Consider the following 13946-nt stretch of genomic DNA (forward strand, 5'->3'; position numbering starts at 1 on the left):
TGTGAGCCTGACTACCTTGGTACATGGCCTTGATAAGCAGTCCAGGTACTGGGGGTCCAGTAGACGAGGAAAGGAATGGTGAGGCTAAACCTGCCCACATCCCTAATGGGAGTAAGCTGGAGCATCTATTCTAAAGCATGTGCTTCACCTATGAATTCCTGTTGGACAGCAGAGATGTCCATCTATAAGAGGGGATGGAAATTTCGGGGGGAAATCATTACTTGTAAAAGTTGGTGCCAAACCCCTGGCAGTACCCTAGTGTCCTGTTTTGGATTTCTTCAGTCATATGTGTGGGGAACAGCTGAGTTTATAGAATATGCCCTCTTGTTGTTTTCAGCTCTGATGTTGTTATCCTGCCTTCATGGAATCTTTCGTCTCCTCCGCTGTAGCTGTTATTGGTGACTGTGCAAAGCTGTGCTTCAGTCCACTAGGACCACCTAACCTACTGCTTCTAGGTCACTGCTGTTATCATGTCAGCATCCTGAGATCTAATGATGACCAATGTACACCAAATCAACACTTAAGCTGCTTGTATCTCTTGCTGTGCTACTTCTGCAGTTTCTAAGACTATCTCTCTTAGCAATAGCAAGCACTGTTGTAGCGTGGCTCAGCAAAATACAGTAGCTATCTAAGCCATGCTGTTATAAAGTCCACAGAGCCAAGAAAAGGGGCCTGTTTGTGTCTCATTCTTCAGTTAAGAAGGACAAGTCTGCATTATCTGAAAACATGTGGGGTGAGTTTTTGGGAACTCAGAATAAATTATTATTATTTGGATTTAAATTCCTGGCTCTTTGGATTCTATAATGGGGTGACTATTTCTCTGAATTGTGTGATTCAATAGAATTTCTTAGTGTGGAGTGTTAATGGGCTTGACCTAATCTATCCTGCCTGGAGAGACTCGTATTTTAGTTATCAAGGTTTTGACCATGCATTCTATTTTGTTGATGTTTTGATGATAAGATTTGCCCTAATGGACCAGATCTATTTTCAGAGATGGGACCTGGGAGTTTACCCCACAGATTGCAAATAAACTGTGTACAGAAAGAAATAGTATTAAATTTAAAGTGTTTACAATTTGAGCTTCATAGGCATATATTTCAGATATAGTAAGATTAGTTTTATAGTAAACAGTTGCAGAACTTTAGTCAAATAAAGAAAGAGGAGAAAATGTTTTGTGTGCAGCAAAGTAATTCAGATTACTGTATGCTTATATGCAATAGGCAGTGAGTCATCCTTGCTCCACTTGAATACGGGCTTCCCATCTTAGCTACAGCCTCTAAAAAAATAAAAAAATAATAAAATAAAATAAACTGCCCACTGTAAAGTCCATTGAAAACAAATTCTGATGATTCATTCCCAATCCCCCCACCTCAGGAACACCTGTCCTGCGCCCTCTGCAAAGTCGAATGACTACCAGTCTCCTACAGAGTTGAGCTACTCCTGGGGGTCTCTTCTTTTAGAACTACTTCAACCAGGTGCCTTTCCATCCTGCAGCTAAACTCCATAATAAAATCACCGTTACAACCTCTCCCAATTAAGTCTCTTGCTCCAGACACCCCAAACCAAGCTGCTCTGTTCTCCATTCTTGCATCTAAATTCTGGTAATCCCTCCCCCCCCCCGCATCACCTAAAGGAAGTTGCCTCTTTCCTCACTTTCAGAGCACAACTCAAAAGACACCCCCATCAAAAAATCTGATTACAAGTGCTTTTCCACTCATCAGAATAATTTCATAAGCTGATTATTACATTTTCAGTCTCTAATCATTTTCCTGAAAAGGGAATTCTTGGGATTGGATTCAACAAAAAGATAATGTCATAGATCATTGAGCTAAGATGACTAACAGTATTCTGTCTTACCAGATGGTTTCCTGTGTAATAATAAAGAACTTTGAAGTACCTTAGCATGTGATCTGTTGCAAAACATAATCACTACTGGAAAAGAGAGGTGTTGCAATATAGTGTGACTTAATTCCTGTTATTTCTTCTTTTGCAGCGGAGCGCACATGCCCAAGTGGGCTCATCAAGTGTGAAACCACCAATATATGCATCCCAGGGTACTTCCTATGTGATGGAGACAATGACTGTGGGGACAACAGTGATGAGAACCCAATCTTCTGCCGTAAGTAACAGTATTGTTTCAGGTCACTTCAGGTAATGATGAAACAAGAAACATATCAGAGATCTGAGATACTTGAAAGCAGTAACTGGCTTTTTAAATAGTTTCTTTTCATAAAGCTGGACCGCACAATCATGATAAGATTATTTTTAAAATTCAGTTTTACTGGACACGTTTGGCCATTTGGCAGACTTTAACTGAAAATGCAGGAGATTAAAGAAGCATCCGTTGCAAAGAACTCAGCATTGAAACACTTAAAAAGTTAAGTTCCATGTTTTGAATAGAAGTCCTGCTTTCAATGAATAGCAAATCTCAAACATTTATTTAATTGTTTGGGAAGCCCACTCAGATGACGTGTATCACCATATATAAATTTAGTGCACTGAGAAAGTATCAAAATGGCTGGTGTGCAGATGAAGTAATAAAAAAATAACAGAAAAAAAAAGCATTTACTGAAGGAACTAAGACAATAAAATAATCATGCTAATTAGGATTCAAAGCAATGGAAATAATAAATGCTAACAACTGATGCATGTTAGAGACAGAATTGTAGGACTTATACAACTACGAGATGATAATGTTTTCGTCTTAAGTAAAGCAATTGAACAATTGTTATAGCTTAAGGAAAGAAAAAACAGGAATTAAAAGGATGGCAAATATACCAGGAATTTTAATCTAAATTCTATCACATCTTATTGGATACAATAAATAAATTACTCCCCAAAAATTGTACATTGTGGCATACATGTCATTTCCTTGGCTAAACTCTGAACTGATGTGGATGTTTTCTGGTTTGGCAGTAATTCTCTACTTCATAATCTGCAGAAAAAATACATATTTTTCCATGGCATTTGAACAGATTAATGCAGTTTAAAAAGTTTGTTTAGGGCTTAAAAGCTTCAGTTTTTTAATTCCATCATAATACTATTGACTGAGCTACTTCTAAAAAGCCGTACACCAGTGGAAATGTAAACCAAACTCAAAATAACAGACACATACCTCTAACAGAAATGGAATATGGTTTTACTGAAGTTTAATAGTTCTGTTCGAGTTCAAATGAAGTTCTTGTCTTGTAAGAATGAAACTATTGAAGTTCAGTAAAATCCTGTTCTCTATTATTCAGTGAACACTGATCAAGAATACTGTATCCTTTTGTGAAAAAGGCTTGGGTAAATTTTATTCACAAAATTTAAAGTACATTGTTGAGATATGTCTTTATACCTGAATAAGTGATAAATGTCTTTAAAAGTACATTCACACTGTGTTGCCATACTTTCAATTTTCTGTCATATTGTATGGGACAAAAAATTGTGACGGCTATGTAATAGCTTTCTATATTTACCGGTGTTACTGGTAAATTTCTGCATAAATGGTGCCTCCAAAAGTGTTTTACTTGTATCCAGTGCCATCCAGGCAAAGCTAAGTACTTTTGATTGCTAATTCACACTTGCGTAAGTTATTTTGAGTTATCATTACTGGTCGCTTTTATTTGTGCATTTATTTATTATTATTTATTTCAGTTTGATGACCGGGGAGGTCCACTGGGTTCAGGAGCCCGTTTTCAGTGGAGGCCCGGGGAGAAAAGCTCCACATTACATAGTAAACATTAAATTACAACAGATAAAATTAAAATTAAGATTGAAAGATACAGATACATTAAGATACAACAGATAATTTTAAGTTTTATGGATACTGGTAAATTGTGATACAGAGACAGTATGAGGTACGTTGGTTACATAGTATATGAGTCATATATTGACATGGTTGGTTAAAAGGTTACATAGAATTTGAGTCTTGTTATGGCAGAATGATAGAACAAGCATAAATGTTAGGGAGGGGGAAAAAGGGAGAGCAAAGTATTTACAATATGTACATTATATACACAAGACAACAGTAAAGAATAAGTAAAATCCATGGAGCAAAGTTGTTGGAAACAGGAGTAGTATGGAAATACAATTAGTGTAGAGAGTAGAAGGCTCGGTGGGGAAAGTGCAGTTGCACTTCCAATTAGAGAACAAGTAGGAATGGAGTTGGGTTTAGAAGTTGTCAGGGTTTTCTGTCATTCGTAATGAAGGAGGGAGAGAATTCCATTTTTTATCTAAGGAAAAAGATAGGAGGTGCTGTCCGGCAGGTCGCTTTGGTGTGTGGACAGTGAGTAGGTTTAGGTGAGCAGATCTAAGTGGCCTGTTAGGGGTGTATGGTTGTAGGATGTTGGATAGTGCAGGACATTTAGAGGGGTTAAATAATAGCCTATGGGCAGTGGTAAGTTCGAGGTAGTCTAGAAGGTTGGGAAGTTCTAGCCAGTTTAGTGAGTGGAGGGCAGAGCAATGGTGGGAGGAGTGTTTGGCTTTGATGGCAAATTTTGAAATTTTATTATAACAACTTTCCATTTTGGAGGAGATGGAGGCAGATAAGTTAGTTAATAGAGGGGCACCATACATTAGTGAGGGAAGACGATAGGTAGTGGCGAGAGTTTGTCTAGAAGAAGGAGAGAGATAATGGATGTTTCTGTATAGCAGGCCAAGTTTTTGATGTGTTTTCTTGATGTTTAGTTGAATATGGGTGTCAAATTTTAGGTTTTCACCTATAGTGACCCCAAGTAGTTTGACATAGGGAACAATTTCTATGGTTGAATTGTTATGGCTTCTAATTTGGAAAGAGTTTCTGTCAAGTGGGAAGGATTTTGAGAGGGGGGGGAGTAGTATTTTGGATTTGTTAGCATTTAGAGATAGATGGTTTTGGAGCATCCAGTTCTCAGTGGTGGAGAAAGCAGTTTGAGTGTATGATAGAAGTTCTGGGAGGTTGGTGGCACAGCAGATTAAAGTGGAGTCATCGGCGTATTGTACGATTTTAGTATTTGGGATGGCAGAGTGGAAGTCATTGATAAAGATGTTAAATAGCATAGGGCCAAGAATGGAACCTTGGGGAACTCCAGTGGGGGTAGGAAGGAAGTTTGAGGTGCCTTTCCTCCATTTTACAGCTTGAGATCTGTTGGATAGGTAACTTGAGAACCAGGATAGGGTACTGTGTGAGAGGTTGAAGTTAGCAAGGTGGCTAAGGAGATGAGTATGGGAGACAGTATCAAAAGCCTTGAAGAGATCTAGTAGAACTGCTGAAACTATTTTCCCAGTGTCGCGGGCACGGTTGACTATATCTAGGAATGAGAGTAGAGCAGTTATAGTGCTATGGCCAGGACAGAAGCCATGTTGGGTTTGAGAGATGAGGTGGTTGTTGGTAAGGAAGAGCATTAGCTGGATGTGAATGCATTTTTCCAATATTTTTGATATTGGGGAGAGGATGGCTATGGGGTGAAAGTTTGAGGTATTATTATTTATACCACCTTTGTGGAGAGGATGTATAAAGGTAGCACACCACAGCTTGGGGACATATGATTACTGTATGGATCTGTTGATTAGGATGCTAATGGGGAGGGCGATTCCATCTGCAACAATTTGTAAGAATTTAGATGAAATGTTATCTGGGGCATTAGAGCAAGGTTTTAGTTTGCTGAGAAGTTTTTTTTTATATGAGGTAGAGACTGGTTTAGGTTCAAAGGTGGGGGGAGGGTTGGGTTTAGAGGCTGGGGTAGAGTGACTGAACTGTGTGGATGGGTTAATTGGGGAGGTCTTATTTAGTTCAGCTATAGAGTTAGTAAAGAAGGAGTTGAAAAGAGTAGCAATTTTCGGATCGGACCTGGTAGTGTCAGGGCAAGGATTATTTCTGGTGCCTGGGTTGAGAAGTGAATTAATGGACTTCCAGAATTGTTTGGGGTTTTTGGAGTGGTTGGCTTGGAGTGTCATATAGTATGATTGTTTGTCTTTGGATATATGTCTTTTAGTAAGGTTGCGGAGTTGCTTATATTGAACAAGGGTCTCTGGTTGTTTATTGTGCTGAGAAAGTTTCCAGCATTTATCTTTCTGTTGCATAAGTTTTTTGGTTTCCCTAGTTAACCATGGGGTGGATTTGGATTTGACTCTTATAGTTCGGGGTGGAGCTTAGGAATTAAGTACATTTAGGAAAATAGAGTTAAAGAATTCGACGGCGCTGTCAAGTGGTAGAGTTTTACTGTATTTTTGTGAAAAAATGCTCTGCCTGTCAATATTACTGCTCTTGCCTTCAACAAGGGATTTCCGGATAGTGTTTTAACTGGTATGTGATAGCAGTGGACTTGCCGGTCTCTTCTACTATGATTTACATTAGGAGAACTAGATTTATTCATCTTGTGGCAGGAGGTGTGTGACCGGACGATATGAGTTAGGAAACAAACAAAAGGGCTCATAGTATAATTGTTTTATTGGCCAGAAAGTTTATTAGTCAGTTTAGTCAGTTTTCTGTTTTTTCTGTGCTGCTATAAATTTGGAGCATTTGCCCAGAGGACCTCACCTTGCAGCAGCAGTTACTAATGGCCTTTATGGTAGCAAACACCTAGAAAAAATTTTTCTCTATAGAACAGTCCATAAAACCATACCCTGTAAAGCAGTAAATACAGAGCAAATACCTTTGTTCCATGAGCTCTGGGTTGTGAAATTGCACCATGAATGTTGTATAGCTAGCAACGTGTGTCTCTTGTTCAGCCTTCTATGGTGGTAAACTAAAAGAAGGCTGAGAGACAGTATATATGAACATATGATGTAAAAAAAAGGAGTGTTAACACATTGTACAGGCATTCACTGGTATGTGCTGATTTCAAAAAGTATATATTTTTTCTTACAGACAAGGTTAGTTATAGCTCAAGAGCTGGGGATTTTGAAAACCTATTGAAATACAAAGAACTTTTTTGGCAAATTAGGTTAAATACCAACAATGACCTTGCCTGAATGACACACTGTCTTTAACTAGAGTGTTAAAATAGAGGGCTTCAAAAGTGTAACCAGATCTTGTTTTACAAGACTGTAATTTCAAGTTCTGCTTAAAGTAATCTATAGTAAATGGTGGGAAGCTAGATTATAAAAAGTTTTGCCAACATTTTTGATTAATTTATGCTGGTGCTTTCAAATTGCTTTTAAATTGTATTAGTATTAATGAGTGTTAAACCTGACTGGTTGAGATATGTTGCAAAGTACTTGTGTTAATTAAATTGTGTATACCCTGAAGAAGTCCCAGTCAATACAAAGGGATGAAAGTGCTTAGTATTACACAATTGTTTTATGTTGCATGATTAACACCGCTTTCCTCTACAATCACTGTTTTTTATTTTTACCTTTGCACTCTGACAAGCTTAGAGCAGCAGTGTCGAGTGGCAATACCTATATATTTAGTAGAATTCAGCATTGTGTAAACATTAAAGTTAGTAGAATTTAGAACTGTTTAGCATAATCTGCACTAACAAAGCACCCAGTTATAACTCACCAGTCAAAGGTAATTTCCTGATTTCTTTGCAGCCATCTTGATTAATATGGGCATGTTTAGACAATGTAGCAATTGTCTCATGTTTACCAACAATCATTTAATACTTAAAGACGCAGACACATGTGAGAGGTTTACTTTCACAATACACTGGGGGCTAAACTCTTGCATACACGTACATATCAGTTTGTCAAAACCACATACACACAACACGCACCTCACATGGCACACAACGCACACGTACTGTAACATACACTGAGGCACTTAAAAGCAATCTTCCTAAACAGCAAAGATCACCTAGACTACCTGTTGGCAAAGCTATGCTTCAGAAACCCCAAAGGCACTCAGAAAAAAATGAATCTAATAGCACACATACAGTCACTTTCAATAGATCCCCAAACACTAACCCCTTATATCAAGAAAACGCACTTCCCAGGAATCTCGTCTTAGGGGACTCTATCGTAAGATGATCTGATGCACCTCTAACCAGGTTGAAGAAGGAGAAGATGATTGTTGCTTATCTGAAGCCAGGATCCACCAAATCACGCAAGCGCTCAAGGCATTACACCACAGGTATGATTCAGTTATAGTTCATGTTGGTGTAAAGGAACTGAGACATGCCTTCCTGGACTCTATGAAAAGAGACATTATGGAGCTCTCAGACTATGCATTTCAGGCTGGTATGAGTCTAACATTGTGCAGCATATTACCATCACCAAGGATGATGCCACAGTGTGAGTGAAAGATGACCAGTTTTTAACAACTGGCTGTATTTCTGGTGTCACTCTAAGGGGAATCAAATTTTTGTCAGATTGAGAGGACATGGATAAAGACCGAATTGCTTTGCCAAGGATGGTCTACACCTGCCCCATTAGGTTCCTTTTTATACTGGCTAAAACTTTATTATTCACATTCGTAGTACCTTTTATAGGCAACGCCAAACTGAAAAACCTACCGACACAGCAGAATCAACTCAACTGAACCTCAAGCTGTTAATACTCAATGCCAAGAGCCTAAATAAAAAACTACAGTCTCTCCAAGCCCTCCTCACACTTGAGAATATAGACATCTGTGCAGTTACTGAGACATAGTTTAAAGTGGCAGACAGTACACCAGCAGGCAAGGTTTTAATCACTTCCAGACTTTCAGACTAGTAGCTGCACAGACAAGGGCTAAATGTGGGGCAGTTGTGATGTACATCAATAAGAAGCTCTGTAGGATGGTCAAACAGGATGATTTACTGGAGTTCCTCCATGTACAGATCATCATAGACAAAGTCTTGTACCATATCCCAGCCAGTTGTAGGTTAGCTACCCTCTAGGTCCCAAGAAGCTCACAGTGCTTACTTGGACCTCATGGAGACAGTTACCATCCAACCTAACACCCTACTCATGGAAGACTTTAGTTACCCCTTCTGTAGTCTGGGAATCCTTCAAAAGCTCAAATCTATAGGCACAGAGATTGCAGGACTTTGTACATACAAACACTCTTGGCCAAATAGTGAATAAGCCAACCTCAGGCTCCAGCATACTAGACCTTTTACTCTTACTCGCAAATATGGGAGAACACTGCGCCCCTTCAAAAATGGCTCATGCTCCCTGGTAAGGGATGACCATAAAGCTTTCTCTGAAATCAAAATCAGCTATGTAATCCCAGTAAAATCACTTACAGTTAGGAACTATTCTAAAGCAAATTACCTTTTATTAAGTAATGGTTTGTCAAAATGTAATGCCCCTCCAAACACTGAGAAAACAACAGTCAATGCTGAATTGCTCTCAAGATCCATGTACAACCATGTAAATGGCTTTATAAAGGCTGCTGTTCCTACGAGAAATAAGCCCAGGACTAGCCCCAGAAACAAACCACCCTGGTAGCATCCCAAATTAAATAGGATATACAACAAAAGGAAAAAATGATGGCAGAAATCGGAAAGGGTATTTCCCATAAAGATAAAGAGTCTGTCATCAAACTAAATAGCAACTAAGAGGACTGTTTACATCAAACAAATCCAGCTTTCAGGTTAAGATAGCCTCCCAGATGAACAATAACCATAAGGTCTTCTTCAACTATGTTAGAAACCTCAAGGGCAGCACAAAGCAATGAGCTGAACTGGTGGTTAAAAGTACCACATTCGCCGAGCTTGGCACTATAGCAAAACTGTTAGCAGACCAGTTCATTTCCAGCTTTACTCATGGCTCACCCCAACCATCCACCAAGAAATACTCTTAAACATAACCCTTCCAACTATAACTAGAGAGCAGGTACTGGCTGTGCTCGCTAAAGCCAAGAACACAGCCTCAAGGGGCCCTGATAACATCCCAGGATGCCTCCTGGACAGTGTAAAATATGATGTGGCAAGACCCCTGTAGTCATTATTTAACTATAGTCTTGCTTTGTGCAATGAAAATGAAGGACTATAATGGTCATCCTCCTTCATAAGGGAGAATCTTCAATAAATCCTGGAAACTTCAGACCCATAAGTCTGACTAGTCTTGTTTTCAAAGCCATGGAAAGGATTATCATGGAAAATATCAACAAGAATATAGGAAACCTCCAGAAACTGGATCCACCACAGTTTGGCTTTGTCAAAGGAAGGTCATACTTACTGAATCTGGTTGACATCTTTGAAAATCCCTCTAAGGCAACAGATAAGGGGAAAGCTATGCATACTGCCTACCTAGATCTGGCTAAAGCATTTGATACAAAATGCCACTCAAGCATTGTCAACAATCTTACAGAATTGGGCATAAAACCCTTTATGACATGCTGGATAACTAGCTGGCTCATGGATAGGACCCAAGAGGTTCGGAGTGGTGAGGCCAACTCTACAAAGGCTTCTACTTCTCAGAGGTTAAAGCCAATGTCAAAGGCCTCTTGCTGACCAAGTACACAGATGATTGAAAACTGGGAGCAGTCACTGAATCACCCCAGCACTCTTTAGGAAGGTCTAACACAGAGAAGTTCTTGGTGAAAAATTCATGGCTTAAAACTTAATACCAAGAAAGGCATTGTAGTACCTTTTGAAAAGTCAGCCATCCCGGGTAACTGCATCCTGAATAAAACACCCCTAAAAGTTGATTTACTAGTCAGAGATCTGGCAACTCATATATATAGTAACCTGGCATTCAAGCAACATGTTTTCAAGGTAGTAAGAAAATCCTTTAATGTTGCTCAAGTTATAGTTAAGGGTATGGAATCTATGTCCAGAGAGGCCATCATACCACTGTACTTGTCCCTCATTGGGCATATCATAGAGTATAATGCCTATGCACCTGACCAGAAACATGCAGCAACTGGAATGTCCAAAAAGGTTCTTTACAAAAAGAATACAAGGAGCAAACACAATACCCTATGCTGACCACTTATCTCTTTACTTGGCATCAGAGAAACTTCGCAGATGTGATCTTTGCCTGGCATACAAGGCATCCCTGGACCCCAGTTTGTTGAATCTTTTACACATCCACAAAACAAACAACATCAGAACTTACTAGATCAAAAGATGTAAATTGTGCTTGCAACATAAACAAGACATGTTGGAGAGACAGATCTGCTTTTCAAAGAATTCCCTCTCTTTGGAACAGACTCCTCATCCATGTGAAGCAGAGTTCTTCCCTAACCCTATTTAAGCACAACTTTGACCAATGGGTAGGTAATCAGAAATGTACCTCTGGTCTGGTGCCTGTGTCTCTGATTGGCAAAGGCAGCCAGTAAATTATGCTCTATATAAGTCAAATTTATGAGTCACATTTTGGTTACACAGCTGGACGGCCACGGTGGTGCAGCGGTTAGTGTTGTCGCCTCACAGCAAGAGGCCCTTCAGTTCGATCTTCGGCTGGGGTGTCTTCTGTGCAGAGTCTGCATGCCCTCCCTGCGGTCATGTGGGTTTCCTCCAGGTGCTCCGGTTTCCATCCACATCCCCAAAGACATGCTGCAAGTGGATTGGACACGCTAAATAATTGCCCCTAGGTGTGAGTGCATGCGTCAGAATGAATGCCTTTAACAACATATGCAATACTGCTAAGATCTGTTCTGTGGTGCCTGATCAACTTTTTAATGGTTGTGGTTGTTGTATTTTAGGTTGAGAAGCGTGTGTGTGCCTTCCGTGAAAGGTTGGGGACAGGGCTGGCAACTCGACACCACAAAACTCCACTTTCAATCATGAGCAGACAAGGTGATCCACTGTGGTGACCCCTAACCGGGAAAAGCTGAAAGAGAGAGAGTTTTTGGTTGCACAGCTAGCCTTATAAGGACCCTAGTGGTCGTTAGCCTAATATATAGTGAACCTATGAGCGTATAAACTAAGTTTGGGGTATTATTACTTCATAATATTCCAGTGACCTCAACATTAGTATATGTAAGAACAGGCAGATGCGAATATAAACTCCTATGTCAGAGGTGCACATGGTAAAGCTTCCTTGCAAAAATACTTTAAATGGTATTACAGTTTTTTGATGTTCAATGTATTTTATCACCATTTGTAATTTAATTTTTGTAGTTGTATGACACAAAATTATAAGTTTTGCACTTCTACTAGGGAATCAGTTGTCCGTCATGAATCTTTTTAACCATAATGTACATTCAGTTCAGTAATCTACATTTTGCTACTATTGTCTGCATGACAACATAGTTTAGTATATGTATGCCTACAGATTAGCTTTCAAAAATGCTTATGTGTTACTGTACTTGTCTTTTGTAGTATCCTTGACTAATCTTGTTTTATACACTGTGATTGTAGTTTGATTTACTGGATGAGACCACATTCAGCAAAAAAAATCATAAAGCAAGTAACTGTTTATAGGGGAAACAAAGCTTCCCCAAACATGCATGTGGCAGGAAAATCCTGCATCCCATACTTAATTAAAACCTACTCCAGAGGCAGTGGATATCAAGGAGGAGAATTTTCTTGATGTAACAGTTTTTCACATGCCATTTTCCTTTAATAAAACAGCGATCAGTAAACTCCTTGAAAATTACAAGTCTAACCACTCTGTCTCATGAGGCACTTATAGTGGAATGATTACGTTTGCTACGGGGATGAAGCTTGGACAGCTAGCAAGATTTACCTGATGGCCACCTCCAGTAGTGAATAAAGAGCTCATGCCCCAGTAAAGGAACAAATGGGTTAAGTAGGTACAGAAAGGGGACTCACTGGGTAAATCCTGCAAACCACAAAAAGAGAGTAGTCATGTATTGCAGAGCATTAGACAGAGGAGAGATTACTGTATGTTGGGACAATTTTTTTTATATCTTTATTAATATCACACATTGCATGTACGTTGGGTCAAAGTTTTTTGTAATATCTTTATTAATATCATACATAGCAAAATGACATGAATACACATTCAGTTTATAATGGAGAAGATAAACCAATACAATATTTATTTTCATTTGAACACATTGTACAAATCTGATTTTTGTCTTAACAATTATTCAGTTTAACATTACATAAAATTCTCAAGTGCTGTCTTCCTTGAAATATCACTCCTCCTTAACATTATTTTGCATGCATTTCTCCCTCAGATTCCATTTATTTCTATGTAGTTTCCTCCTTCCCTATTCTAAAGATCCCACCTCCAGTTCTTTTATATCATTTACAACATTCAAAAATTGTGTTGGTTTTCTTTTTCATTTCCAATTCCTAGTAATTGCTTTTTTGGTAGCCTGTGTCTATGCAATTACGTTTCTATACCCCAACTCAAAAATAATTTCCTTAGTTAAAATAATTTGTTTCCCCCTAACTTTTCACACAAAATATGTTGGGCCAATGTTACTAGGTTATTAGCAGACCAATTATATAATTTATGTTTTGTATAAAAGGATGACTTTTCTTAGAAATGGTAAATTCACTTGAGATTTGTTAGAGTTTTAAGGGATGGGTGGAGTAGGGTGTGATCATCATCCTGTGGAGTTTAAATTGAGACTGTCAGAAGTGAGTTCTTATGCCTGGAGAAGGATTCCAATTTAGGAAGGATGCCTCCAAGTAGCTAGGCCACAACATTCTAGAAACTCTGAACAATTGTGGATATGGAATGGGATGTTCTAGGTGAAAATTAGGTTCAGTCATTGCCTGAAACTTAGCTGGACCAAGAGTTTTCTGCATTTTCTATATGGTAAACTTTTTTTAAGTGAAGACAATTGTACAGAGACATTTCTTTTAGTTGGAAAGGCTTTCTTTTTCAAAATGTGTTAGCCTGCAACTGAATGTATTCACTGTTTGATTTTGCAGCTGACTCACACAACCCACTTCAGGAATAAAAAATATATTTTTGTCAGTCCTGGGTTAATTGACATCAAAGTATTGTCTACATTGTCAGCAGTGGTCCAAAACAACAGTATTGTGTGCCAACTAACCTTATCCCTTACTCATGCTGCAAGAAAGTGCTGTGTTATTTTCCTCTTAACCTATGATAGGGAGAAAAATGTCTGTTTTCCATTGCATTTAAAACTGACTCTTGGATTTGTAGTTTAAATAAAGGTAAGAGAT

At 38.8% G+C, this 13946-nt stretch overlaps 1 protein-coding gene across 1 annotated transcript in view; it reads left to right on the top strand.

Annotated features, from left to right (window-relative positions):
• LOC122788060 (low-density lipoprotein receptor-related protein 2-like) overlaps positions 1 to 13946 on the top strand; it is a 1238079-nt gene that overhangs the window by 671293 nt on the left and 552840 nt on the right. Inside the window, exon 46 of the mRNA XM_044054982.1 lies at positions 1994 to 2119. Within this exon, the coding sequence (XP_043910917.1) occupies positions 1994 to 2119 (126 nt within the window). The remainder of the gene's footprint in view (positions 1 to 1993; positions 2120 to 13946) is intronic.

The sequence above is a fragment of the Protopterus annectens genome, chromosome 13.part0 (assembly GCF_019279795.1).
Source record: "Protopterus annectens isolate FY-2018-M chromosome 13.part0, PAN1.0, whole genome shotgun sequence".
Taxonomy (NCBI): domain Eukaryota; kingdom Metazoa; phylum Chordata; order Ceratodontiformes; family Protopteridae; genus Protopterus; species Protopterus annectens.